At 36.7% G+C, this 20,266-nt stretch overlaps 1 protein-coding gene across 1 annotated transcript; it reads right to left on the bottom strand.

The window, feature by feature from the left end:
• Positions 1–375: 375 nt before the first annotated feature.
• Positions 376–18,970, bottom strand: BRWD3 (bromodomain and WD repeat domain containing 3; the record flags this gene model as incomplete). Its single annotated transcript, XM_009705760.1, has 24 exons — positions 18,870–18,970; positions 17,753–17,906; positions 17,109–17,243; positions 16,136–16,264; positions 15,503–15,728; positions 14,640–14,810; positions 12,612–12,795; positions 12,002–12,095; positions 11,207–11,356; positions 10,585–10,661; positions 9,433–9,610; positions 8,724–8,840; positions 8,160–8,267; positions 6,530–6,654; positions 6,214–6,296; positions 5,673–5,784; positions 5,252–5,313; positions 5,006–5,161; positions 4,167–4,287; positions 3,275–3,400; positions 3,105–3,186; positions 1,467–1,523; positions 793–933; positions 376–532 (listed from the first exon to the last, which is right to left on the bottom strand). Coding segments are annotated over exons 1-24 (2,965 nt in total), but the record flags the coding sequence as incomplete, so codon positions are not given.
• Positions 18,971–20,266: the final 1,296 nt, after the last annotated feature.

Genomic DNA, 20,266 nt, shown 5'->3' with positions numbered 1-20,266 from the left:
ACATATATATATATATATATTTATATATATGCAGTTACCAAGCTGATAGCCTTGTTTCCAGGAATAAATTATTGAAAAAATAAAAGCAACTGGTGATCAGTTTTCTGCTACAAATATTCAAAGAAATAGTTGCAATAGTAACCATACAATTTCTCAGAAGCTTTAAGTTCAGAAAGTTCAGTTGAAAATGAAATTCAGAAGTGATCTGCGTGAGCAGAACAAAGCAAATTTATAACCATAGGTCCCAGAATTGGCATATACTACTTATTTTTATTTCACAATGCAGTGCTTTGCTCTTCAGACACAGACCTTCTTTCATGCACTGTATTCATGTAGGGCCAGGATCTTTGAAAAGAAGGCATTAAAATTTATTACTTACTCGAGACTTTTTATTAGGAGTGTAAGCTTTAGAGTTGCAGAATATTAAACGAATATCTTTGTAGAATTCCAAGGGACTAGTGTAGTTTCCTGCTTCCAAGGTTTCTTTCACAGTGCTGAAGTCCATAGGGGTGTCTACAATATCTCGATAATCCTGTAAGAATATACAAAAAATAATGAAGGTTGTCAAATCCTACAGCAATAAGAACATCGAAGTGTTCATCCACAACAGTGGCTTTCAAGTAATTATTTCTACTTGAGAGTTACTGCAGATAATTCTCCGAAAACATCAGTGCACAGAACACAGTGTTTTCCAGCTCATAAAGGAGAGGTTAGAAACATGCCCAGCATGCATGTTTTGCCAAAGGATGAACAATAGGCTTTTTAAATTTTGAATACGGAAGTTGTACTTACAGGATAGGAGAAGAGATCAACTGGTTGTCTAAAAGGCTCAGAGTCCTCTCTTTCATAAATCAGGTTTAACAACTGTTTGCATTGCTCTTTCCAAGCATCAGGACTTGCTTTCATGGGCTGTCTTTTCATTCGTCGTCTCACCTGCAGGGAAACAGATGTGTTTCATAATTTTTCAGAATATTCAATTTTTTCACTTTAAGTTCCTATTAATGTACCAGCATTATGATTCAAAGCAGATTTCCACAATTAAAACCAGAATTGCAGTAAGACTAAAGCATAGCTGATGGCACAACAATACGCAGTATGCAAACTGCAGAAATGCGCCTTTTCTGGTAATATATAAACACTCAAAATCCCTGAGAGGTATGCAGTACTTCAGATCCAGCCTTGATATGTTTATCAGTTTTCATCCAAATTTGACTGAAAATTGAATCTGTTCTAGGTATCTTTCAAATCAAATTAAAAAAAAAGATTCTTCAGCAATTAGGTAAATTTCCCTGCACAATAACTTCCTCAGTCTGCCAACACTTACATACACATGCAACTGAATTCACACAGTTGGTCCTACACACTATGGGCTATGACAAATTTAAACTGTTCCAGACCTAAATGAGTGTTTCAGTACCTGGTCTATCTCCCTTCACAAGCTAAACCAAGCAGAAACAGTTACTCACTCGTCTTTTTCCAGAGGAAGTTCCCGGAGCATCTGAATCTACATCTACTTCTGCCACCTAAAGGCAAAGGTAACGATTACATACCTGCATGCTTGAATGCTCCCTCAGCAATGGAAAAAGGGTTAAAAACCAGCCAGCCAACAACAACAAACACAATTTTAAACTACTCAAATGCAATGAATGGTTCAAGCAAAACAGAAACTAGTTTCAAACTTGAACTTACATAACTTTAAAAAAAAAAATAAATTAGGTGGATAAGCTGTTTCATCTCTTTTCCAAGTTTGTTTCCACAAAAATTATATATAAACATGTCAGAAACATGAATGGCTTATTTTCAGTTCTTAAGACTCTAAGTCCCAGTCTTGCTTGCAGAGCTGTATTCCCCTGCCTAAATGTTCATGCTCTGTGCAGCTCTCCTGAGTTTATTCAGGTTTTATGTAGTGCCTTACATCAAGTGCACGTAATAGTCTTTTCAGAACCTGGATTTAGAAATTACAACAAAAACTTCTTTGTACATGGCTTTCTACCAGTAATTGAAAATAAAGAATTTTGAGGGAACAGGAAAGTTCCTACAAAGAATCTGAAAGTAATTTCTTTCCTATTTTAAAACATATTATAAATCAAAACATATCATAAACCAGCTCTTTGAAAAGGCTGGAGAGAAAGGAAGGCGATATACTAGCAATTCTGGATGCTTCTGATCACTGCTTGACATGGAACAGACAAGATTCACAACTGACACAACAAGGTTGAGTTGGGAGAGTCTGCTATTTAAGTCATGAAAATCCCTCATTTTCTTCAAAAGACTCTTCTAACAGTCTGTGAAAATAGATGCCATTATTGTATCTTCAGTTTTATAACAAGTAGTTAAATTATTACATTTTAGTATAGATTTTAAGTTTCAATACAAATCCAAGACAATAGCACCAGCCATAAGCATACAGGTGTTCAAACAGCAGCAGGTTTAACTTAAATATTTCAAAATTGCAACAATGGAGTATGTCTTGGGGAAGGGAGGAGGGAAGAAACCTCCAAACTAAATCTTATACTAGCTCATGTATCAGAAAGCAACACTGAAAAAGTAAAACAAAACCAAGTGACTTAGGTTACAACAGGTCATCTGTTTGCAAGAGAAACTACAGCACATTTCAAAATGTTTACAAACCGCATTTAAAGGGAGAAGGTGTAAGGAGAGAAAAAAAGTTAAAGGAAGTGATATCTAACCCAGTTTCTACCTGTCATTCACTTCATGGTACAGCTGATGGGAAATGACACAGAATTACATAAGAAAACCAGCTCTGCTGCCTCGCTGACAATACGAGAGCTGTTGTCCTTCTGGTTTGGCAGACTGAACAACAGCTCCAGTTCATATTTCCCTACTTGCTAATACTTCCTCACCAACAAAACATCATGTACTGAGAGAAGATTAGAGACAGGCAGTTCAAAGAATTATTTCTACTTACTTAAGGGAGCTTATTGCCTCAGGTGAGCAACACAAATGGCCTAAGTGGGCTCACCTCCAAAACTCAGTGCAACTACCCATAAAATAAAAACTCAACAAAAATCTTTGCTCAAATTTCTTCAAGTGCTGAATTTAAAAAGGCAAGAAATTCTGACCATCAGACTTACTGGTCTTACCTCCTCTTCTTCATCAGTACTGCTTAGGTCTTCTGCTTTCACCTTGTTATAGATTTCTAATATATCAGTACAACTCTGATCCCTGCAGGACAATAACAAAAGCCAAAATACATAATCAAGTATCTCAGAAACTCAAGATGTTAGGTCTATAAGGTAAAAAACATGCCTACCCAATGAAGCGAAGTAAGACATCTGTTACAATTTTGGCTGCTTTGACTATAGGACTGTCTGGCTCGTTGAAAGTCCTGGCATTATGTTCGATGTATCGTACCTCCCACATCAGTGCAGAGATTCTCCTAAGAACAAAAAAAAAAAAAAAAAAAAAAGGATGAAAAGGATGGAGAGGAAGGAAGGTGTACATTATTTTCCTTCTGAGTTCAGTAGGATTCCTTAGTAAAAAAAGCAATGAGGTAATTCAGATCCAGGAGAAACAGGCTGCTAGAGACCAAGGTAAATGCTTCCTGTTCACATACTCCTGACTGCCCCAATGTGTCAGGTTGCAACAGCTTTGTGGGGAAAAAAAAAAAAGTTCCTCTTCAGATCAGCAATGAACGGAATGAAAAGAGGAAACAAACCTACTGAAGAAGACTCATGACTGCTCCCACTTAGAGAAAGCCTTAGAAATAAAGTGGTCCTCAGAGGGGAAAAAAGAGCAGGACATTATTTATCCCCAAGTTAACTGGAAAAACTGAGATTTCTAGATTACAGCACTATTTAGCCCACTTCTGGCAACTGCAATACAAGCAAAGCATCTGGTTCAAAGGCAGTAGAGATACAGATGAAGCAAATATGCTCTGCCTACAACCCATCCAGAGTAAGGCTCAGAATATGAACATGAAAGACAGTCCAGATTCAGATATACCAGCTTTTGCCTTAACAATGTGGCCAAGATATATTATTATTCAAGAAGACTCACTTTGCCAAAGGCCATATAGAACCTGATCTTATGCTGTTGACTCATCAAAGATGATACTGCTGAGGTGGCATTAGTATTCATTTAAACATATGGTCCTCAACAGGGCGATAGTAAATGTAGATTACAAATACAAAAAAACAGCTGACCTATAAAACCTGTTTTCAAGTCTCCTCCTGATTGTGGTGAGGTCAGTTGGATAAGCAACAACAGTGCAATACATGGGATAGGCACTAAGGTCCACCGGGACAGCAAAGGGATTAGAAATGTCTGAAAGACAAAAGATCAAAATAATTTAGATGCTTCAGAAGATACCAGAAGGGAAGGTATAAGATAACTAGACTCCTTATAATGGTTTCTGCGTTTTCTTTCTAAGAATTCAGCAAAAGCAATACAGATCGACAACTGGATATGTCATTACCCAAAGGGCAAGATTCTTCCTCTTGTACCATCTGTTAACTACTCTTGAAAAAGCATTTTCTGTTTAAGTAACCCATCTGAGATTCGCATGCCAGCATCCAACCTTATTGCTAAAAAGCAACATGGCATGTGCCCTTAACAACAGGAATACTACAACAAGCAACGTGAACTAAGAATACAGACATGTCCTGTGTATAAATACAGGATAGAATTTAAATCACAGAGTGCTATTAAACAGCTACAAGCTAGTTACAAGGTATTTGTTGGTGAGGATGTTTGCTGAGGATTTATTGGTTGGTTTTTGAGGGGTTTAATTCAATGTTTTGCTCATTCATATTTAGATATGACCCACCCAGAATCCCCATTAACTTGACTGGAAGCAGGTCAAGCCTCCCAAAAAAGGCAGTATAACTGAAAAGGACACCATATGAAATTTAAAAGGCTCTTTTCAATTATTTCCATTTCAAATACTCCACAGTAACTCCCAACACTCCATCCTACCTACTCTTCAGTCATGTGCCACCCCACTGATATTCTCAATCCTTCCACCTTTCCTCTCCAAACATACCAAGGGAAAGAAGTTGCTCAATCCCCCGGATTACTCGTTCACATTCTTCGTCTCTGGAATGGGCCCCCCATTCTCCTTCCTGGGGTTTGTAGAGAAGAGCTGTCAGCTCATCTGGAGTCACAGGAACTCCAGCACCAACCTCCTCCGGATAAGCAGCTAAATACGAAGAATTCAACAACAGTAAGTACTAGCAGTGGCAAAAAACTATCTACTTTCTATACAGACATGAATTCAACACACACTTACTTCCTTCTGGAATTGGTTCCATGTCCCATGGACTCATCCTCTCTCTTTCATTATTGTCCCAGCTATTAAAAAAAAAATATTCAAATACATAAGAGCTGAATATAATGATACACCTTTTCTCTACCAGACTTACAACAAAAAGGTCATGACTATTAGAAACAAGACATATCACTAGCTACATTCCAGCTTCTTATTTTTCTCTTGTATCTCCTATATATCCACTGCACTTCTGTTTACACCAAAAGTATTCCTTTATGAATAAGTTCATAATTAAATAAATAAAACCAAAGTGGCTGATTATGTATTTAAATGGAACAAAAGATCCTAGTTCTTGAGGTACACGTTTAAGTTGCACGTAAACATCTAGGAGACCCGGAGCATGTAAACATGTGTGATACATTACAGCTATGTAAATACTTACTGAACGCAGTAGCACTGGAAGGAACTATCGGGATATTCTGCCTGAAAAGGCTGCTGACTCTCCACAGTTCCAAACCACCAAGCGTCATCTATTATACTGCGAAATCTATCCCCTATAAGGAAAAAGATTGCATTCAGCAAAAGAACAATGTAAATAATCATTAAATACTTCTTTTTAGAGAATCAACTTCATCTTTCACAAACGGACTGCTTCAATTCTTACATTTTCCACTACAGGAATCAAGCCCTTCCCCTAAAGGGAGGACTTTCACATCTCTAGTAATTAGTCACAGCTACCTCCATGCCTCAAATCACAATATAACAGTAGATTCTTCTACTATCACAGGCCTCCTACTAGTTTCTCTCATTTCTTATTTTTTTCTGCTACAGGAATTGCAGCAAACATCAAATAAAGTTTCCAATGATTGCTATAATATCATGTGTGGTGTAGTCCTTTACATCATGTAATAGAGATGCTGTATCCTATTAAACAGCTGCAGAAATGTTGCAAAACATATGGAAGTGGGGAAAAAAGTAGTCACCTATTTGCCAGTTCCTTTCTTTGGCTTCATTATAAAACTGATGCAGCACAAGGAAGTCAATAACGTCTGGCATATCATGGTACCTTCATGAAACAGACAAAAAAATTTGCTTCTATTACCCATAAACATAGTTCTACATGTACAATATAGACATTCTCCAAACACAACATTTCAAGCATTTTGTTTTCAAGTTTGGTGTAATAACTAATTAATGCCGTTATCATGCCTTGCAAGAGAAAAAAGGAAGGTGGGCGGGGAAGCTTCTAAATGGCAAGAAAATCTCTTAAAGAATGTCATCAGCATTTCAGCTACTTACTTTATGGAAAATGATTCTCCTGTCATTTTGCCCGTGATTGGATCTAGGAATGCAAGCTTCAAGCAGCAGAGCGTAGGAGGCCCAACTTCATATTTAATTCCTACAGTCTTCACAAATTCTTGTTCCTAATTATCAATAAGCATGCAACAGTACTATTTTAACTTGCTAATAACAAAAACATCCATGTTAAAGTACCAAACATATTAATAAAAACCAAGTATGTTTCCACTCTACACCCCAGGTAATTTCACACATAAAAGTTCTCTTTTCCAAATACTAAAAATCAATCACAGTCACCTTAAAAAGGAAAAAGATATAAGATACTCACTCCCTCGGTAGATTTGTGAATAGGATACCCACAAATTATTTAACTTTTGTAATAAGACTCTAAGGAACATACTCACTCTGGTTTTAACCACGTTGATGGCACCAAAGGTTATACCTGACCAAATCACCCTTGCACAGCAATATACAGGGGAAATACAAGGAAATTCTTCCTCTTAAAAGCGGAAATTCAACAATAGCCTTTATGTTCATGTCCTGTCAAACATCAGCTGGTGGTAAGATCTCTATCCTAAGTGAAATGCCATTTCCTTTTCCTTATAAACTGACGATGCCTTTGAAGATTACAGTGGGAATTACTGAATACGTAGGACTGGTAACTAGATATTTTTCCAGTCAAGTAATTATTTTCATTAATAGGATGACTGGCATACACATATATGAATATTAGCACATATATGTGCTCTTCTCTTGATACGAAATCTGAGTAAAGCAGAAAAAAATATAGCAACACTATGGATTAAGTAGTAAGGGAGTCGGTGGTTCAAAGTAAAACGATAAGAAAAATCAACATAATTATGTAAACCTAGTATCTACCCAAGCAATCCATAATACTTTTATTTTGTAAAAACATGTCGTAAGATATTGTCATGCCCTTCCAAGAATTTAAGAACATACACAATTCTATGCTTAGCTAGATCCACTGCTTAACAGAGCTTGTGCATACATTTAGGTCTTTACATCATGATGTCTTACTTCTTACCATAGCATCAAAACCAATAAATAGAACCTAGACGTTCAGGCCACTGTAGAGTGTTGACAGAACTATAAACAGCTTTGGAGTGGCGGGTTCAGAATGAACTAGTGTTGAGAAAAAAATCCGAGAGCCATAAAATAATTTGGGTTGAAAGTGACCCCTGAGAATTATCAACTCCAAAATCTAACATCTAAGTTAGATCAAGACACTTAGAGATTGCCCTGTTGAGTTTTGAGAAGTCTTCAAGGATGGAGATTCCATGCTCTTTCTGAGCAACATGTTCCAGTGCTTATTTCTCTCACTCCGACTTTTTTTTATTATTTAATATTCTACAATTTTTTTATCTATCAGGCAAGAATACCACACTAGATAAAGTTTCACATTCTTTAATGTCCTTCTGGCTTCCTTTTATCAGGAACTGAATGGATATAAAGGCTTTGTGTTAATGAAAACACTAATTTTAAGATTTACAATTTTAATTTTGATATTAACATGGTAAAGTAATGCTTTCTTCATATTTTCATACTGGTTTTTAATGTCAATTTAATATTACAGAGACATTCAGGACTTTGAAGTATTTGTTTAACTTACCCTGAGTTCCATTTTGTTCCATGGTTGTTTTTGCATGTTAATACTGTAAATTTTTGCTTTCCTTACTGCCCGCACATAAGCTTCATGGCCTTGCCTAAAGTATATGATCTTAAAAGAAAATTAAACCAAAATAAATTATTTTACTGATAGTTCTCTTCCTGTTTATTCTAAAATTTCTATGAACGCATCAGCCATCATCCCCCTTTCAGAACATACTGCTCACTTCTTTATTTCGTTATAAAGCACTCTTCTCCTTATTAAATATTTACAATCAGCCCCCAGAGTGGCACCTGTTATGTGCTTTCAAACTTGGGAACAATAAGAAGTGTGCAGGTTTGTCTGAAGATGTACCATCAATTCTTCCTGCTACTCCTAAGTTACACGTGCACGAAGAGAGACAGGACAGCTATCTATAAACAACTCACTGCCAAAGCATAAAAAAAAGTTATCAAAACTCAGCCTACCTTGAGCACGAGTCACTGAAAATATTGCTAGATATAACAGTCCTGAGCAAAACAAGCCCAGCAGCCTCGGAGGGAATTTCAGAATTGTTACACTCATTACCTCATCTCCCATTTGTGGGACAAAAGGCGAGCGGCGAGGTATAGTATCCAAGATCCACTGCGGGGCAAGCCATTCTTCACTGGGTTCACCTTCCATTGAAAGCAGTCCACTTGGTTTCTTAAATATATTACATTCAATTTAGAATGCAAGCAGTAATTACTATGGTAGAATGTATGAAAATCTGATCATACAGCATTTACTGAAGATAACTAGATAGACAAATGCTGGATGTCAACCTTCCAAAAACCTCAACTAAATAGCAGGGAGTAAGACATGTTCGTAATAAATACAACAGAAGGATTAAAACACTCATAAAGAGACTGTATTTCTTTAGAAATATTCTAAACATCTTCTTTAAAAAATACTAGGAAAAAGAAATCTGACAATGTAGATACAATACAGATGTGTTATAATTTTATAACAAAACCACCTTGGAGTAAACCTAACTGCAGTGAAGAGCATAAATCTGGGAGAAAACATGCCACCTGCAATGGAGAACTACCTGCCTGAAACATGGAAGTACATCTATGTCACACAGCAGCAAAACAAACAGAAAAATTACTCTGGTACCATTGGTACTGCAATTACTGTGCTATCTATAGGTTCTTTCTTACCATGTACTTGTTTGTGAAAAATTTTACTTTGAAAACAACCACTCAAAAGAATTTATATTCATAAAGTAAAAAATACACTAAAAAAAAATGCTGACCTTTTTTCTAGGCTGCTTAAGTTTCCTTCGTTTTGGCTCCAGTCCTTTTGTTCCCTTCATATTTTCATCTTCAGAACTACTACAGATTTTCCGAGCTGCCTGCCTGGTTTGTCTCTTTGGAGGCTGGAGATTAATTCCAGCATCTGCTGTCCAGTCAGAATATTCGCTTGATGAATCACTGTAGATATAAAAAGTTGTAAGAAAGAAAACAGCACTTCAGTTTTCACACAATGGAGTGAAAGGTCCAAATATTCAACCCGCTCTTCTGGTTACGTGGAACAGATGTCAGGATTAGCACAAAATTTCATTCTCATGTGAATGTAAAGAAAACTTAAGTGCCCTAAGTGTATTTCAGCAAATTATTTTATCACTTGCAAATTCATCGTAAAACTACAGTTTTCTGACACTTATTTTCTAACTAATTATCTCACTGATTCATAGCCTGATTTCATAAGAACTGACTGCATGAAATATTTAGAAAACTAGAGAACTCTTCTAAAAATACAGTTCTGACTTCTTTAATATCCAGATAACACACATACAGTATTTATATTAGCTCATGGGCTTTCCAGCCATAAAAGGATAACATTAAGAATAAAAAAAAAGACTCTGGAAATTGTACACAAATACATAATAACAATGGAAAAATTAGGAAATACTGAAATACGAGCAGAAGATATATATGCACTTCTATCAATATTTCTATTGCATATGACTAACCGGCACAGACTTTTTTTCCAAGCAGTTCTTAAAGACAACATTTTCTTACAAATGGTCTTTCAAAATTGTTCTTGACTTTGAAAAAAAAAAAAAAAACAACACAAAAAACACAATATAAAATGCTTCATGAAGAATTAGAAAAAAAGTCACTCTTAAAAACTAAGACTTTTTCACACTGATTTTCTGTTAAATACTGTTATAAAAACTTCTACAATTTCTTAGTCACTCAAATACATGAAAGTATTTGCCTGTTCACAGACTCCACAAATTCTGTCAGTTACCATTTTTAAACTACTAATTGTACTAAACACTTTGCTTCAGTCTGTCATAAGATATAACAAATCTGTACTGATCACAGTATCACAGTATCAACTGTCTTTCTTAAATTATATAATCAACTAATGTTAACTGTTAAGAGACCAGTAAAGCTACCTGGAACTGCTTTCACTTTGCCATGCTGCCACAGGATCATCCATAGATGCATCACTTGTGCCAACACTCTCATCTTCCTGTTATTAAAAACAAAAGGTTTCACTTTTGGGTCATGTTTAAAAAGTATCATTTTTGTTTGCAAGCAAGTTATATGCTTCCTTAGTGAGAACAAGTTATATTTAATGTGGTATATTTTAAGTTCTTCCCTTGCCAGTATCAATGATTAATACCAATACTCAATCTCTTTCAACAGCGGTCTACAGATGTAGATGAAATCAAAGTACTGAATATGACCTAGAATAAATGTGCTGTATGAAATCCCAAAATAGCAAGTGGTTTAACACAACCCAGTTAAATTTACTTGAAAACGTTTCAGACTTCCAAAAATACCCGACCTGTTTTAAGCTAGTTTTGAATACTGTACTGGCATTGAGGTAAATGATCCTTCTCTCTCCAAGATCAACATACTACAGTAACACCACAAATCCAAAAGACTCAGCGATTCTTCCTATGTGGAGAAACTTGGAGCCTTAATGGTAACAGTGCTCTCAGCACATCTGTTGTCAAACTGTGCTATTCATGAACAGGGAAACTATTGAAAGAACTGTTTGATGTATCAGACCTCTGAGGAGCTGTCTGATTCGTCCCGTACACGTGCATTTTGACTTGCTCCTTGCTGATTGTGTTCTATCGTGGAGCGTGTTTGGTAGGCATGCTGGCGTTTGCGTTGGTTTCTTCTCAAAGACCTTCCACTTCCTGGTTGGTAATCATTCTTTTATCACAGGACAAGAGGGACAAAAAGAAAAAGATTAGCAATTTAATAATGAATTACATAGTTAAAGGATGCCTCTTTAAAGTGACCGTACGTTGTATCCCATTTACAAATGACAACTAGAATTGGAAATGAAAAGGTATCTTTTACACACTTGTGGTTCATTTCAGTGCACATGTAGGTGTGTTTTGTGGTTCAATATCAATTCTACTTTTTAAAGTAGCAGTCCTTAGAAAAGTAGTTAAAGAGAAATATGATTTTTTTCTAAAAAATATCTGCAGTCTCTGGATAATATACAAGCTAGTCACTTAAAAAAATGTGGCACCTCTAATATTTCTCCTAGTTTCCACAAGTCAAACTGAACAACCACTGTGGTTCTGCTATTTTACTTTCCTGGTATCTTCCCACTACTGAAGGTTTAAGGATAGAGATTTACCACTGCATATTTACCATTTGCATATTAGAGTATAAAGACAGACAAATTACAGTTACAGAAGGAAGACAGAGAGCCAGAGAAACAATCAGTACTCCTGATTTTCTAAATCATTTAATAAAATTGGGTTTGGGTTTTTTGTTTGTCTTTTTTTTGCTCAGTGCTCAGAACTACTTCACACCCAGGTTGTCTCCTCTAGTGAATTAACTCACCCGTTGTAAGGTGTGGGATGGCTTTCTCTTCTTTTCAACAGTATATAAATTAATTTCGATTTCACCTTTGGCAGCTCGACATTCTTCCTGGACCCTAATTATACATAGGAAACATCCATTTTATTCAATAAATCATCACATGACTTGACAGTCTCATTAATATACACATTAAAATGTTTCTGGTTCCCTTGCTATAAGAAATCTGTGAACAAGTCCTCCTAGCAGTATCCACACAAACTTCACTCCTGGAATCACAAGTTAAGGAAGCAAACCTGTTAGTTGAGCATGCGTAATTATTTTCAAGTAAAGTGAAATGTATTAAAATTTTATGTTTGTTTTATTTTTTAAATAAATCTTCAGGAAAACCTGGTATTTGAACTGCAGAAGAAAGATTCAACTGTAAAGAGAAGGAATTACTATTCTCAACTCTCCAGCAGAGGCAACCACTCTAATCCTAATATCTGGATTTAAAAACAAATCAACCAACCAACCCCCAAAAGCCAACACATTTCTGAAAAATCATTTTTTAGAACTTGTAACAGGTGTACGGAAGAATCATTAAACATTATACAATTTGATCTTTTTTCCCCTGTCTCACTTAGCATCTTACTTGCTGATGCCCGGAGGAAGCTCATTCACCACTACTCTCCTGCTCCACGCCATGAGATCTCTCTCTGTTGCCATTTGACTTCGGGGAGCATTGTGATGCATTTGCCGGACCCCTTCAATCTGACCGCTTCTCCGGAGACCAACATTTGGTGGAGATGTAACATCCAAACCTGGACTTCGAAGAGCTAAAGAAGAAAAAGATTTTTCTTCAATTCTATAAACTGTCAAAAAAATCTAGAATTTAAAGCTTAAGGACTGCACAGAGATTCTTTTTTGGCAACAAACAACACTTATTCGATGTTAAATGGCTTTTTCTTTTGCTTCAGATGAACATTTTTGTGTATTGGCCTTGGACTACTGGAGATACGTATGCTACTGTAACGTCACTGTGGCTTGCTATATCTTAGAGATATCCAAGGCAAGCAAAGAATATAATCTATGAGAAAAGTTTTAAAGGCACTTAAGTGACCTTCAAAATAAAGTCTTGTCAACTGTTTAAAGGCCCTGAAATCATGAATCTTGAATTCTATGGTACAAGAAGAGATGAGGTTGACATTTAAAATAATAGACTGCTGCAAGGTTTAAGGTTTCTGTTGTACCTCCATTTGTTCTGTATTTGTAATGCTTATCTACTGTGCTACAGGCACCGCTCCTGCTCTGGGCTTTTCGTCAGGCAGCACAATGCAGTGCTACATACTCAGGAGAAAACAGACACTTTAGGTAGTGAGACAAAAAGGCTGACAATATTAGAATCATTGCCATCATTGCCTTAATTTATCTCATCATTTGGGAATACATCGACACAATTTCCACATGCTTAAATACGGTTAACCACACGAATACATTGCATTCATCGTTGTGCAAACCTATATAAAAATATTCTGCTATTTAAGTATCAGGTACTTTATACATACTCTAATTAACTTACACAAATGGACAGTTCATGTAGCAAAGTCACTGATCGATGCAAGTCCTATAAAGGTAACTACTTTAATTTCTATACCCCTCATATCTGGAAATTCCCTTTCATACAGCTACAGGGACGTAAAAATAAAATTGAGAACTCGGATTGCACAACACATCAACCTATCATAAGAAGCAGAAGAGACTTCTTGTGAATTGAAGCTGGCTTCTAGGCCACCTTCTTGACAATACCAATTTAGATCAAAGCAAAGGCGTATTTTCAGCATTTTTCACTAATATTTTTCCTTTTCCTTCTTGAATTGAAAGACAAGCAACTCCAAATCAAGCAATCCTAATGAGCTTTGCCAGGAAATCTAATTCAAACATGTGTAATCAGTCATTTAACCTAGAACTAATTTATTAGCAGATGTAAATATTTTAAAAGCTCAGGATGACTTGCAGCACAAGTCGACAGCATCTGCTCTCTTACATCAACTGCACTCAGTCAGCTGCCTCACAGTCAGCTGTTCACATCTGATTGAGCTTGTTTTAAATTTTTAATCACTTTGTATATTAAAAATAAAATTACAGTAGCAGAACACTTACCAGGAGAATAATCTCAAGCTTTCTAAGGAAACACTAAGACAGAGCAGACATGTTTATTTTATAAACACTGATGCTCAGCCTTAGCATTTATGCTGCAACAGGAAGCCATTAGTCTGTCACAACATTGTATTCCGTTGACATTCTCTAATTATATGCTGTTATCTTGACATTATGCAGTTACAAAGGATCATCTCTGCAGTGACTGACACCAAGACAATACAGTGAACTTTATTTTTTAGGAAAGGTTTATAACAGGAATAATTACAGTCTAATAGTTCTAGGTAATCAGATATAGCCCAGTTAGACCATTGTGTGCCCTCAGCTGAACCTTAAACTTTTAATTCCTCTGCTAGCATCAGTAGAACATCCAACTCCTCCACACAGGGTAACAATGTGTATAAGAACAAGAGAGAAAAGCATCCTCAGAGACATGGTCTCAGAACTTACATTAACACATGTTGATTAGTACGTTACTGTGCTTTAGGCAAAGAAATGACGGAAGTAATGAAGGGACGCTTACCTCCATTAACAGAGTGAGATCTATTAGGTGGAGGGTTTGGAAGAGTTTCTCCTTCATTAATTAGTCTCAGATCTTGCTCCCTCTGTAGCTCTCTGATCATTCCATCAAGGATACTCTCATCCTGGTCATTAGTTTGCTGCCCGATGACTTGTTCAACTACTTCACCATCACCTTGACAAGAACAAAGCCACAGCTGCTTATAAAATGATTAATTTCTGGTTTACTAAACACCATAGAAACAATCATATTTAAAGTTGTGCACAATTATTTTTCGGCTCCACAAAACATCTGATTGCCAGCTGGCCTTCTGCTCTCATGTAATAAATGGAGGCAAAGTTTAAAAGAGATAAAAACCTAAAATTACAGAGCACATGCAAAATATAAACACAAACCCTTAGAAACAGCAGAAAGAAATTATGCGTCAGTAAGTAATAATGGAAGACCTGTTCTGGAGATCAGCATTTTGCAAAAGTTTGATCTTCAAGAAAAAAACAACTGCTTATTAAAAAAAAAAAAAGCTCTTTTTTCGACATCTTTCTTACCTTCTTGCATCCTTACTCACATACACAGTTACATCGAGGTTAACGGGACAATTCTTTAAGCATGCTGCCATATACCTGGTAGAAGTTCACAGATTTTTGGAATACCGCAGTCTCCTCATCTTGCCTCCAGTCAATTTGATTCCATACACTTCCTTTACGCCTTCCATAGCCACCCTATCTCCTCTTCTATCTCTATACTGAATTTAAACCACTAGATCCAGAAGATAACTGAAACAAACAAATCCTTATAGTACCATCCTAGTGAGTTGGTGCTCAATACTGTGCAATACATGTATTATGCATGAGTTTTAGACAGCATACCATTAGCTACATATCCCAGCTGAGGAATAAGTTGTTCATCCTTGCAATTTTCCCTCCCTGGTACCAGCCGTTGGAATCTCGTGGGATGAGGATTTCCATCAACATCCACCAAGAATGGAGGAGGCATAAGATGTGGAGCCTGTTGAGTCTGTTCATCCAACACATAGTTATTTGCATCACGGATCAATGGTCGGTAATCCGTATGGAAGAACATCTGATCTGGAATCTGCAAGAAAAGCAATGTAGTAAATAAATCAATGGCCATTTGCAGCTGTCTTGCTGCTTTGGAATGGTTCCCATACCCATAAACCACAACTCCTACACTTCGGATCAACAGAAGAAATGTTATGACAGAGAACAGATTCCTACCACAAATGTGTTCTATTACCAAGGCCCGACGCAAAACCTCAACAGTAAAGTATGCCAACAGAGGTGAACAGATAAAAGTTAATGCTTTGTTCCCCTATCTAGAGATTCTCTTGTCTAAATCTTTTTGATTTAGGTAAACAGCAACTGCTTCATGATCTAATTACTATTTTGTCTCGGGCAGGGAGAGGAAATAAACTGTAACACAAATACTTCTAAGACAAAATCAGGTCAGACACAGAAGAGTTTAAAATTCATTTAACCCACCTTTTCATAATATTTATTGCATCCAAAACCAAATAGTAGCAGATGCCCATGAGAGTCTGTGCAGGCAAAATGCTGTCCATCTGGTGAGAACTTGCAATCAAAAACAGCTCCATGGCCTTGGCCCTCAATCTGTATACAAGCACAGAGCACTCCTTTCACAATCATGCATTCTCTATAAAAGCATTTTTACAAAAATTTCACCTGTGCCCCAACAAATATTTAATCCTAATTCTGTGTAATTTCTCATCTCGCTCAAGACTGATTTACACTTAAATTTTTTCCACTTAATTATTAGAGCTTCACTGAACAATAAAGTAAAATCTTACATTTTCTCTTTGTCCTGAAATTTCCGTATAACTTTTAATGCATGTTCTGAAACAACTACCTAGAAGTCCACATTTTATGTTAATGGCAGACGTAGGGCAAGGCCACACCAAAGACCTCAGACATGTATTGGCTCTGTACAAGCAGGTTTCACAGCCCCAAGTGCCAGGAGGCTAGCTCAGGTCCTGAAGCAGTACAGCTGCATTTGCTTGGCACTGGAACCAAACCAACAAACCTGGCACTGGGTGCAGTAAGATAAATGCAGCACAGAGCCAACCAGACTGTTTTCCAGACCATAGTGTTGTGCTACCACACACAGGCTTACTGGTTTTCATCGCTCTACCTTGGGAGTCACTGTAATCTTTTGCATGGTATAACCATGCCCATACACATGAATAATATTCGGATGTAATAGATCTCGTGAAAGACTTGCTGCTACACTTACAATATGCAAAAACATACTTTCATATTGCTTACTGAAGAGTACAGTTTTCTTTTTAATATGTAGCAGTTTTCCCCTAATCCTGTCGTAACATTGGTCGCAATAAGTATATAATGATATCTGTTTTTGCCTCAACGTGTTTTACACAAATGTTTTAAAAAAACAAAACAAAACACAACAAAAACACCCTTCCTTGATCCTTCTTACCATGTTAAAGTAATTGCGAATTTTTGTTCCTTTGTCTATATCCCAAACAAAAATATTTCCATCATGACCCGCTGAAAGTACAATCCTTTGGTCAAATGGATGGGCCTCCAGAACAAAAACTTCATCATCATGACCCTGTAGGGTGAAAAAGAAAGTAATGTATCTCCATGTAATATCTCCAAACATGCTAGTATTTAGTATGAGGAACATCTCAGTTCAGGGAGTCATCCATGACAGCTGAATTTACTGGAGCTTAGACTAGAACTGTACCTAGTCAACATTTCTGTCAGAGGCTTGGCATTATCACTGCCCACTTTGTAAGTGCCTCAGCCTGCAGCTCAGCACAGCTGAGACGGAGAGGGATGGGGAGGAAGGAGAAATCAGCAGCGAGGACAGCAGCAACCCTCTAATCTGGGCACAAATGATGGCCTTCAAAGGGCTCCTTTGTCAGCCAGCAATCACCAGGGTCTAGCAGCGTTTTGGTCGTCATCTCCTTTTCCCGTGATACATACTCCTCCCAGTAAGACAGGTGGCATACTTAACAAAAAACATTCCTCGTCAGGAATGGTGATGCAGTTTAGCCTCAAATCAACTTCAGAGTCGAACTATAACCACTTGGGATTACCCACTTGAATTTTACTCACAGATAAGCTATGAAGAAGCTGCCCTGTGGTCGAGTTCCACACTTTGAGAAGGAAATTGTTGACTGCAGTGATGACAGTGGCATCGTATCTATCCCAAGCCACCATAGTAACCTTCAGTTTAGTCACCTTGTCCTCCCCAGATGCTACATTGTGTCTAAGGAAGTCAATAATTAAAGAAGAAATACACCAGTAACTACATACGAAAACACTTAACAGTGCTAATTCAGTATGAAATTAGGGAGAGCACGGCTGCCACCACTGTGACTACTGGCTAATGCAGGAGAATGAAGGATGGCTTCTGCAGTGCTAAAAACCGGATACAGAAAACATTCAATACCCCTAAGATTTAGAGAGTTTTATTTCCTTAAAAAGGACAAGTTTGTCTTCTGTTCTTCTTAAGCAATCATCCTCACCTACCCCAATTTCTTCTTTCAAGCTACTCAGTTCTATTAAGTTTTTTCCTACAAGGCACTTTTCTTATCAGTAATCAATATGAGCAAACTCTATAATGAGCAAGAACTTGCTAAATAAATCCAAATCATATTTGGACAGCTAACTTATTAAAAATGTAACAATATGAAATATAAAGAATTCTGCAAAGCAAAACGACTAATGGATTTCTCCATTTCTGCTTTTTGTTATTGTGCATATTCAATCACAAGGTTGCTTACAGAACTCATGTAAGGATCTCAAAAAGAAAAACTCGAAACCCTAACTGAACCTGAGAACCAAATCACCTCTTAATTGAAAACTTAAGGAAAAGTACAATGTTAAGAAACATGCTGGATGTATATACATCAGCATATCAGCACATGATCAAGGAGGTTCTACTAACACCTCTTGCCGTGAGATGAACTCTGTTTCACGTTCCTACTTTGTATGTAAAATACTAAATATTCCCATTAGAATAGGGAACTACCAATGTATTAATATTTTCTTTTGGGGGTGAATTAACTGTGCAACTTAACAGATAGAACCATGGCATTTTCAATACATTAAAAAAATGCATGGAAATTAACTCAAAATGCAAGTAAATAAATAGTTTTCAATATGATGGAAGATTTTGTTTTGTGGGTAAACGTGGTTATGAAGTGTGTTCTGTTTCAGTTTGTTTTACCCTGTCATTTTAGTTGCCATATCCAGGACCACACTCTTCCAATCTTGCTGCTGATAGTGCCATATTCTTGCTGTTCCATCTCTGCTTCCACTGACAAACCTTAAGCTATGGGGAAAAAAAAAAAAAAAAAAAAAGAGAAAAAAAAAGTAATGAAATTCTGAATAAGGAGAAGTCACTTCTGCTTTTGGTTTAATACCCACATGCCCATCTTAGGATCTTATTTTCTCGCTATTCAGTAGCTTTGGTATGGAGTTTTCCATCCTCAGAAACAGCACGGGCATGGTAAATCCTGTGGCAAGAATATTCAGGAGTTTGGCAGAGGACTGCCATTCACCCTAGGAAAGGTCGCTACAAGCACTTACTTTTATGTTATTCTGCAACAAACATGCACACATGCACATGTCCACAAATATATATATACTTGGAAGTGTATACTTGTGTATATATACTTGTCTTACTCTATATACACCCACACATAGGCGTGTTTAACAACTCATAAAATATCCATGAACTACTGCCACAGGAAACAGGCGACTACAAAACGCTGGCAAGCCAAGAGCACACCCATTCACATTCACACCAGCACAGAAACTAGAATGTATTTAATCTTTTTTCAACATTTATTCTTTATATTGTTTGTGCATCTCTCGTCTAGAGAATGCAATTAAAAGAAGTGAGGTTACCATTTTTGTATCAGATATTGTACGATACAAAAGAGTTTATATCCCACGACATTAATTACATTTGGCTACAGCTAGCAGATGGCCTTGGAATGACTTCAATGTCATAATTCATACAAGCTGCACACTCTCTTTTTAATGGCATCAGCAAATCCCTTGAGCAGTTCATAGTGGCAGCAAAGTAAAAGAAACCGCACGTCAGGAGTCTAGCATAAATTATAATACATTAACTTAGGGAGAGGGTGAAGACAGAGAAGGGAAATACCCAAACTGAACATAAGTAGGTAGCCCTGCCGGTGAAGCTGAGCACAAGTATTTTCATTTTTAAACTTCTTGTTTAAAAAATTCAAGCATTCAGCAAATGAATTTAACCACATCATAATGCTTTGATTATCAATGTCACAGAAACCATTTTTGTTGAGAAATTTGAAAAAAGCTCTTCAAGTAATACATTTTCACAGGATGGCCAACACCTTTAAAAGTATACTCCATTTATATAGAAAATTACATGTGAAAGGCAAGCCTATTCAATTTTATTTTAATAAGTGATTGTTTCACCTTTTCAGTTTCCCTGGTTGAATTGTTTCATCATGATGAATAAGTGTTTAAAAATGCTTGTAACAAGTTTTTTGGAGGTTTTCTTTGTTTGTTTGGTTTGGGTTTTTTTACTGCTTTATGTCAAAATAAAAAGGAAGCTATCACTTTTCCATTGAAAGC

Source organism: Cariama cristata, unplaced genomic scaffold (assembly GCF_000690535.1).
Source record: "Cariama cristata isolate BGI_N322 unplaced genomic scaffold, ASM69053v1 scaffold21888, whole genome shotgun sequence".
NCBI lineage: Eukaryota > Metazoa > Chordata > Aves > Cariamiformes > Cariamidae > Cariama > Cariama cristata.
This window is presented reverse-complemented; position numbering and strand designations above follow the sequence as displayed.